Source organism: Artibeus jamaicensis, unplaced genomic scaffold (genome assembly GCF_021234435.1).
Source record: "Artibeus jamaicensis isolate MK-2021 breed Jamaican fruit bat unplaced genomic scaffold, CSHL_Jam_final contig_700, whole genome shotgun sequence".
Lineage (NCBI taxonomy): Eukaryota > Metazoa > Chordata > Mammalia > Chiroptera > Phyllostomidae > Artibeus > Artibeus jamaicensis.
In genome coordinates, this window is record NW_026521930.1 from 8,985,708 (window position 1) to 8,994,990 (window position 9,283).

The 9,283-nt window shown below is 59.9% G+C and overlaps 1 protein-coding gene across 1 annotated transcript; it reads left to right on the forward strand.

Moving 5' to 3' along the window:
• Positions 1-2,591: 2,591 nt before the first annotated feature.
• On the forward strand, positions 2,592-7,697 carry SOX8 (SRY-box transcription factor 8). Its single transcript, XM_037157400.2, has 3 exons — positions 2,592-3,223; positions 4,452-4,681; positions 5,497-7,697. Exons 1-3 carry the CDS (start codon positions 2,802-2,804, stop codon positions 6,234-6,236), a joined length of 1,392 nt encoding a protein of 463 aa, XP_037013295.1. The 5' UTR covers positions 2,592-2,801; the 3' UTR covers positions 6,237-7,697.
• Positions 7,698-9,283: the final 1,586 nt, after the last annotated feature.

Genomic DNA, 9,283 nt, shown 5'->3' on the forward strand with positions numbered 1-9,283 from the left:
AGTTTAGAGGCTTTCAGGACGGCTTTGGGTGCCGCCCCTTGTGTCAGCAGCCCACCCTGGACTGTGGGGGCTGCTCCCTGAATGCTGCCCTCTTATGCACACATTTGCTTTCAGTGGCCTGGGCCAAACCCTGGTGGGGAGCTATGCATACCATTGGGGTGTGGCCTCCACGTATATACGACAGAGGCTCCCCATCAGTCATGGGGTGGTCAATGCAGCCCTGTAGCACCTCGGACAACACATGCCACATCACTGTGACCTAGCACAGGACTGCCCCTGCTCAGCCTCTTCTGCTCCAAGGTCCCAAAAGTCACCTGTCTGTGTCTTAGGGACTTGGGCATGGCTGTGTGCTGTTCTTCATGGGTCAGTAGGGAGCAGGGAGAGGCTGCCTGCCCCATCTACCCAATGCAGCCTACGCGTCACTTTGCTGGGAGAAGAGAGATCTTTTTGAAAACCGACCTGGTGTCAGAGGGCACACTGGGTACAAGAAGGGGGTGGGATCTATTCCCACACGCAGGACAATTTGGACCGGGTGTGTCATCTGTGCCCCCTACTCCTAAATCCTGCTTTCAATTGCATGGGGCCCGAGGGCCAACAAATTGGGCCCATGCCCCCAGGGAGCCCCCACTGGGGCCTTCCCTCAGTGCCCTCAGGTTGTGGAGAGGGGACCAGAAGTGGAAGGCAGGTCCTCCAGAGGGGAGCCACTGCAAACCAGCAGGGGAGGGTGTTCCTTGGCAGGTGACCCAGCACAAGGAGGCATGTGGCAGGAGGGGAGGCAAAAGAACAGACCACTCCTGTACTCTGCCACCAGGTGGGAGTGTCCCAGCACTCCGTTCACTTTAAAGAGCCAGCGCACCCCCTACCCCCTTTCCTGAAGGTGAAAAGTGTGGCTCACTGACCTCTGGCAAGCAGGTTAGTCCATGACCAAAGACAAGAGGAGTTCCGGTCACCCGCAGGTGGCAGGAGACCTGGGCCGGCACAGTCCAGATGCGAGGCCGGGAGGGGACCAGGGCAGACCCAGTGAGGCGAAGGCCTCCCCCCTAGCTGGGCGGTCAGAACAGTCCGGACCGTCTGGCCCACCAGCTCTAAGTTCTAAGACCCGCATCTACGCTTCTAAGGAATTCACAGCCCTGGGCGGTGGTGGACCCGTTGAGTGCACGATATCCTGTGACGGGGTGGGGGCAGGAGGCGCAGTCCTGCGCATAGGCGGTGCGTTGTCCTCCCCTGGGTTGGTAAAGGTGCGGCGGGAGAATTCGACTACACCGGCCGACTTCCAGTTTGGAGTTTTCTGGTGACAGACCAGCATCTCCTGTTGCCAGAGAAAGGGCATCACTCTTGTTCCTAGCTGAGGTAGGGTCACCTGGGGCTCGTTGGTCCCAAGTTCGGAGACACCTATAACCATGCCAGCCGTTGGGGAAAGGGGTGTTGTACCGCGAGGCTCTACGCAGCCGGTCGCCTCCCAGCGGGTTCGGAGAAAGAATCCGTGCTGCCCTCGGGAACCGGGCGGCCCAAGGCCAAGTCGCGGGGGCGGCCTCCGAGCGGTGGCCCGGCGCTTGCCTCCGGGGAAATGTCCCTTCCCCGACCCCACCGCCCCCCTCCCCGAAAACTGCACACCCCGCCCACCTCCTCTCCTCCGCAGGCGCGCCCACCTCCTCCACTCCAGGATCCCCGAGCGGCCTCCACCTCCGCCGGACCACCCAGGACCGCCCCGCCGGACTGTATCCCCGTCCCCACCCCCCCGGGTCACGCCCGGAAGGCTCTGGGCCCCCGCGTCCGGCCACGCCATCCGCCGGGCGGCCCCAGGGACTCAACAGCTAGAGTCAGCCCAAGTCTCGCCCAACGTTCCCACCCCGCACCGCTGCTCCGGCTTCTAGGGCCGCGCCCCCACAGGTCTTTCCAAGCTCGTATCCGGATGGAGCCAGGCACTTGGGATCACCCCGCTCCGAGCCCGAGCCGAGACTCCTCGCGTTACTCGAACGTGTCCTGCACGCAGACTCAGGGCGCGCCGGACATTCTGGCAAGTTTCGCGGGCCCTGCGGGGGGTGAGCTTCGGCTTTGAGGAGAGTAGGCCGAGCCGACCCTCCCCTGGGCCGCAAGCTGGCAGTCGTTGACCCCGGAGCCTCTGGGCTGCAGGGCAAGACGTCAAGGCTCAAGACAGGCTGGTGGGGGAGGCCCCTGAGGACCTGCCTACTCGCGGAGTGAGCTACCGAGGCTGGGCGACTGGGCAGGGGCAGGGTGCACAGGGGCCACCGCTCGCCCGCTGAAGGAGCAGGGCGGAGAGCCCGGGGGTATGCTGAGTACCCACTGTCCCCATCTCTGACCTTTTCCTTCTCACCCCTCCTGGAAGGGAGGCCCGCGGCATTGGGGGACGATTCGGCGGGCGGGTGCACCGTTAGGGATCTAGTCCTTGGCTGGCTGGCGCACCGGACCCCACGTGGTTCAGCGCCGGGCGGGGCGCCCGGGGTCGCAGCGGGAATCCCGGCGCTTTCTTTAAGGTGGGGGGAGGGGCGGGGGCGACCAAACTCCGCCCCCGGGGGCAGCGGGCCGCGCGGGCGGGCCAATGGGGAACCTAGAGAGGGGCGGAGCCTCGCTATCGCCGCTTAAAGAAACTTGTTGCGGGTCCCTCCGCGGGACTGAGCTTCGGCGGCAGGCGGGACAGCAGTAAGACTGGGGACGGCGGCGGCGAGGCGACGCAGGTCAGGCCGCAGCACGGTGACCTTGGGTCCCAGAGGGGCCATAGCGAAGCCCGGCATCCGACCCGGTGCGCATCTCCAGTGCACGCCCCTTCGCGTGCGGCCCAGATGCTGGACATGACCGAGACCCGCACCCAGCCGCCCTGCAGCCCGTCTGGCACGGCCAGCTCTATGTCGCACGTGGAGGACTCGGACTCGGACTCGCCACCGTCGCCTTCGGGTTCCGAGGGCCTGGGTCGCGCGGCAGGCACGGGGAGCAGTGGCCGGAGTGACTCGGCCGAGGCGGCAGACGAACGCTTCCCAGCCTGCATTCGCGACGCCGTGTCGCAGGTGCTAAAGGGCTACGACTGGAGCCTGGTACCCATGCCGGTGCGCGGTGGCGGCGGCGGCGCGCTCAAGGCCAAGCCTCATGTGAAGCGGCCCATGAATGCCTTCATGGTGTGGGCGCAGGCGGCACGCCGTAAGCTGGCCGACCAGTACCCACACCTGCACAACGCCGAGCTCAGCAAGACGCTGGGCAAGCTGTGGCGGTGAGTGTCCCCAGTCTGGGAGTGGGCGCTGCGCGTGAGTCCTGGGGGGCTTGGGGCGGTGGCGCTACGCCCAGTCTCAGCCCTGCTCCCAGTGGTTGTTCCCAGGGCGAGTCCTAGTGGAAAAACACCCTTTGGCCAGCAGGGACCAGGCGCGCTGGCCCTCCGGGTGTGGACCCACAGAGGGCAGCAGCAGGAGTGTGCCACTCTTACCACATTTCTGGAACCTGGAACGGGAACAGCCGGCAGAAGGTGGTGGCTGGCAGTTGGGGGCCCCAGCTGTAAGTGGCCTCAGAGCCTGGAAGCCTGTTCATCCCCCAGGAATCGTAGCCTCTTGTCTGGGAGCAGGACACAGCAGTGGGCAGCATGCTGCTGTCTGGAGGCAGTGCTCCTTGGAAAGGGCAGAGGGAGGGTCTACTCCGCTGGCAGCTTCCCCATGCAGCTGCATGGTTTGGCGTAGTGAAGCTGGTGGGTTTTTGCCGAAAGTTGGACAGCAGCACTGAGAAGGTTGTGGCTCACCCCACCAAACACTGTCTGGGTTTAAAGTGGACAGCTTTGGGTTTAGGGCACTGGTACACCGTTCCCCCAGTCTCACCTCATGAGTGGGATCTTAAAGCTTGCACGTTGGTTCTCGATGCTACTGCTTCTGGTCTATATGGGGTGCCGTGGACCTGTGCCTCTGTGTCCCAATGCCCTGTCCCAAAGGCACTGAGAAGTGAACTGCTGGAAGAGTCTGAGGGGTCAGTGCATGTTCCAGGCCTCACTGAAAACCACTGGGTTTGCCAGTGTTTCTGGAGGTCTGGGAAGCCCAGTTGTCAGAAGAGTCCCACCTTGGTTCCCAGAAAGCCCACTTTGTCCATAGTGTGTGTATTCTCAGCTGGGTCTTGCTCTCCTCCCCTGCCTGTCTGCCTTAGAAAGCCCATAAGGAAGGGAACAAATGCAGGCTGGGCTAGGGAAGTCAGAGGAGGAAAAAGGAGATGAGAGATATGGGTCTTGTTACTGCTTCTTCTTTGACTCTTAACAAGCACCCAGACCTCACCACCTGGGCACCGTGGCTGAAAGAGGGGGAGTACTGCCCACTGAGGAGCGGGTGCACTCAGGCTTTTCTGGCTGGGGTCGTCCTGATCCCCTTCCTGCACCTCCCCTGGGGCATGGTCCAGCCTCTGGGCAGTATGGACACCGGTGCTCGTCCTGACGCCCTTGCCACCCGATTGTGCTCTTGGCTCGGCAGCTTGCTGAGTGAGAGTGAGAAGCGCCCCTTCGTTGAGGAGGCAGAGCGTCTGCGGGTTCAGCACAAGAAGGACCACCCAGATTACAAGTACCAGCCTCGCCGGAGGAAGAGTGTGAAGACAGGCCAGAGCGACTCGGACTCAGGCGCCGAGCTGGGCCACCACCCCAGTGGTGTCGTGTACAAGACTGATGCGGGCCTCGGCGATGCACATCACCACAGCGACCACACAGGTTGGCTTCTGGGGTCCCCAGTGTCTGAGAATCCTCATTGGGAGAAGCTGGGGTTCTGGCCGTAGCAGAGATGAACAGTGGGGGAGGGAACAGGAGCTCACTCCCAGGGCAGGCACGCAGAAGAGAACCAAACCTTCCCTGGGTATTCTCCAAAAGCTCCCAAAGCCCCGAGTGGCCGCCACTGTTGACGCACGCTCTGGGTTAGGAGAGTACCCGGGTTAGCTCTTCTAAGCTTGAGGGTCTCACAGCTCTGCCGGGTTGGCACTCTGTGGTGTGGGTTTTCTGTCCTACCCAAAGGCATCTCTGCCTCCCCGGGATTTTTTTGTTGGTTCTGACCCAGGACTCACTCCTACTGCTGGCATGGTGGTCAGCTGCCCAGCTTCTGGATCCAACTGACTGGGGCGCAGTCTCGGCCCCCAAGCAGTCTCGGTTAAGCTGGCTACAGTCACAAACAGGGTTTGTGTGGATTGTGTCGCTGTCCTGTGCACAGGGCCGGGCGCTCCTGGAGAGCTTCCTAAACGTGGCTATCTCTTCGTTCTCCACCATGGTTTTCACTCTGGGGCCTCCTTGGCCCTGGGTCTTCACATAGAACAGTGTTTAATGGAATTTTCTCGGCCAAGGAGTGAGGTCTGGGTCTGGCTTTGCTGGAATTTCTGGGAAATGTACAAGAACAAAAAGCTGTTGATTCCTACCTGCGGCTGTTAGCGGGCTGGTTTTCCTCCTGTGTGCATGTCGCCAGCCCGCCGGCCCTGCCAAGCCCCACCTCCAACCCCCACAGAAAGGGCATTTATCCCTGAAATGTGCTCTGACCCTAGGGCAAACCCACGGGCCACCCACCCCACCCACCACCCCCAAGACGGACCTGCACCAAGGGGGCAAGCAAGAGCTAAAGCTGGAAGGCCGCCGCCTGGTGGACAGTGGGCGCCAAAACATCGACTTCAGCAACGTAGACATCTCAGAGCTGAGCAGCGAGGTCATCGGCAACATGGACACCTTTGATGTTCACGAGTTTGACCAGTACCTGCCCCTCAATGGCCACTCGGCCCTGCCCACAGAGCCTGGCCAGCCTTCCACCTCTGGCTCCTACGCCGGAGCCTCCTACTCACACTCGGGGTCAGCGGGCATTGGGGCGTCCCCTGTATGGGCCCACAAGGGAGCCCCGTCGGCCTCCACGTCACCCACTGAAGCAGGTCCCCCTCGGCCACACATCAAGACCGAGCAGCTGAGCCCTGGCCACTACAGTGACCAGTCACACAGCTCTCCAGGCCGTGCCGACTACAGTTCCTACAGCGCCCAGGCCAACGTCACCACGGCCACCTCTGCTGCAGCCCCCAGCTCCTTCACCAGCTCCCAGTGCGACTACACTGACCTGCAGGCCCCCAACTACTACAACCCTTATGCAGGCTACCCGTCCAGCCTTTACCAGTATCCCTACTTCCACTCATCCCGCCGGCCCTATACCTCGCCCCTGCTCAGCAGCCTCTCTGTGCCGCCTGCCCACACTCCCCCCAGTAACTGGGACCAGCCAGTGTACACCACCCTGACCAGACCCTGAGGATACCGTGGTCGACTGAAGAGGGCCGGCATGGGCGGAGGAAAACCTTTACCGGCAACGACAGCCTCTGAGGTCTCCCTGGAGGTGTGGGCCAGCAAGGTGAGAGGAGGCAGCAGCAGCGTGTGCCGGCTCCATCAAGTGCCTGCTGATGTGTGCAGGAAACCGACCAATCCCCTCTGCTTCCAGATCTCCAAACTTCCATCAGTGGACAAAGCCCTCTTTTCCTCCTCCTCTCTCTCTTTGTGGTGACTGACAACTTCAAAACGAAGGATGGTCATTGGGTCCCTTTTCTGCGCAGACACCAGCGCCTTGGTTTTGCAGCACAGTGGAAGCAAAACGGGGCCACAATACAAAGGACAAAAGGAGGGAAGAGGCACAGTGTCTCCAGGCCTCCTGCGTTCTGTGCTCCCGGCCAGCCCCAGCACCGGGAACTCCCAGGACCAGTGGACAGCACCCCTGCAGCGAGAGGGCACACCCACCGCCTTGGTGGGGATGCATCTGGAGGAGCAGCTGGGCAGCGTCACATTCATAGGGGCACCTTGGCGAGGATGGGTCTGCAGGAGCATCTCTGGGGACCAGCTCGTTAGCTCTGAGGTGTTCCTTGTAGTGATTAACACTTCTCTTTTATTTTTTTATTTTTTATTTTTGAAACTTAAATATGTTGGATTTGTTTTGAAAGCTGTTAAAATGTATTTATGTCCTGTGTTATTTTATCTTTAATTAATGAAGTAATTTGTGCAGAGTAGAATTTAAGATAAAACGGACGCCTAGGAGCTGAGGACTTGGGGCAGGAGGCAGGTGGGGTTGGGACCCTCGTTCTGGCCTTTTGGGGCCTGGCTGCTGGGAGGCATCAGGGAGGGGCTGAGCTCCAGGCTCCCAGGAGGCAGCTGGGACTCGGAAGGAGAAGGAGTTCGCCTTGTAGTGTGTCTTCGATCAGGTTGGGGTGCTCCTGGCACCAGGTATTAACTTGGGGTGTAGAAGTCAGGGACGTTGTTCAGTTTCATCCCTGCCCACAACTGTGCTAAGTGGTAGAGATGGGAATTTCCTGGGATGTGGTGGTTTCAGAAACACATTAATCTTGGCTCTTAGGAACCAGGCGCCACCTCCAAGCTGTGAAACTAAAACCTTATTCACTAAGTGTTTTTAGATTCTTTGTTTTAGGCAAATAATATCTGACTTACCTGTACTGCTTCCACTGTATGCTGAGCTATGGTAACTGCCAATTTCATGGAAACTTGTGCCTTTAAACTTTGTAAATTTAAATACATTGGAGAAGTTGCTTCTTTTTACTTTTTCTACTCTACCTACCCTTTTCTAGAAAAGTCTTTTTTGCATATCTTTCTCTGGGGGTGGGGGGACCGGGAACTACAGCAAACTCATTTTTATGCAATCTTATTTTTCGGTGTTGAGTTTGGACTTTTGTTCTCGCTTACCTGCTGTGTTTCGCTACTTTCTGACCAAGCAATGCTAACTTTTGTACAGATCAATTTGATAAAATTAAAAAAAAAAGCTTTCTACCTTCGTGGGCTGCGTTGTGTTTGTTGCTTTCCCTACGTCGGGGGGCGGTAGGGCTCCAAGGCCCTGGGTCCTGCTTTGACGGGGCTCAGCCAAGGCAGGGGCGGATCTCTCCAAGCCTCAGAGAACTTGGACAGTCGGAGCCCCCAGGCCCACCCAGACCCCCACTGAAGGTGGAGACCCATCTCCGTCCGAGGGATGGGGGATGGCCAGACCACCCTCCCTCTTGGGCGCTGTGTCTGAATTTGAATATGACAGATCTCAAAAACCTCCAGGAAGCCAGCGATGGATCTTCCTTCCTGGGGGGCCCCCTCAGTACGCAAAACAGGTCCAGATGGGCCAGATTCAGGGGCTGTGGTTCCTCCCAGGCGAATCCCAGAGCGGGTTTCTGGGTGGCTGACGGCATTTTTCGGGCGCTGGCACAGGGCCAGGCTGGGAGCGGGATAAAAGCTGCCCTGCAGGAGCTGGGCAGGGCTGTCTGGTTGGCGGAAAGTGTTTCTAGGGAGAAATGGTTGTGGGGAGTGACAGCGAGCAAGGGGCAGCCTAACCCCCTGGCCGGGCCTCCCCGGCACACGCGGCTGGCTCAGGGGCTTCTTGGGGCTGGGGGGTAAGAGGGAGTTTATGCTTCTCGTGGGAACCCAGATACACGAGGCAGCTGCCTTTGCGATTTTAATGGGGTGGCCCAAGTAGGGGGATGATCACCCCATCCTCTCACCTGCCTGGACACCTGTGTGGCTTCAATCTAGGGCATGTCCCTTGCCCGGTGCTGGGGGGCCATATCTAGGGACTGCCAAGAGTAATGTTTGGGAAGAGCTGATCGGATTTATGAGTGTTGGTGCGGCCCAGGGTGTGCTAAATCTCTGGGGCAAGGTGGGATGTGGGAGGGGGCTACGGAAAGCCGAGCTCGTGGACCCCTAGACTTTCACAGCCCTCCGCCTGCATGGAACTGGCCCAATCCATCCTGTGTCCAGCCAAGGGCCGTCCAGGTCCATATGGCTCTCAGAACTCTCCTATTGACACCCCAAAGGCTGGAATCCCGGCGTCCGACTCACTGATGGGGTGAACGAGGCAGCCTCTTGGCTGCTGCAGGTTTGCTTAGGCCTTGCCAGGCTCCCAAGGGCCGGACATTCTGTAGTTTTGTTTGGACCTGGCGGGGCTTCTGTGTGTTAACTCCTGGGGGCCTGGCCCTCCTTCCCACCAACCTACCCTGGTATAAAAGCTTTGTGACACTGGGTCCTGATGGGTTTCGTACCTCTGAGCTCATGAAGCTTCAGGGAGAGGAAGGACAGGTACCACTACCTTGGGGAAACTATGCCCCTGCCTGGGCCGAGGGCGTGAAGATGAGAGGCTCTGCACTTTCCCCCCGCCTGTTCCAGGCCGCGTCTTCTCTCTGGAGGCCCTGTTGCTGGCTTCCCCGCTAAGCATCCTCAGGCACTGAAGAGCCCTAGCGTTTCGGGGTCCCCGTCTCCTTCCGTGATGCTCTGGGGTGGTAACCCAGGTGGATGTCCTAGGGGTCAGGACCTCCATGAGGG

Bases quoted from the DNA above. Each gene is read 5' to 3' on its own strand.
- SOX8 (XM_037157400.2), top strand. From the start codon at position 2,802: ATGCTGGACATGACCGAGACCCGCACCCAGCCGCCCTGCAGCCCGTCT. The intron at 3,224-4,451 runs GTGAGTGTCCCC...TTGGCTCGGCAG, and splicing joins ACGCTGGGCAAGCTGTGGCG to CTTGCTGAGTGAGAGTGAGA. The intron at 4,682-5,496 runs GTTGGCTTCTGG...CTCTGACCCTAG, and splicing joins TCACCACAGCGACCACACAG to GGCAAACCCACGGGCCACCC.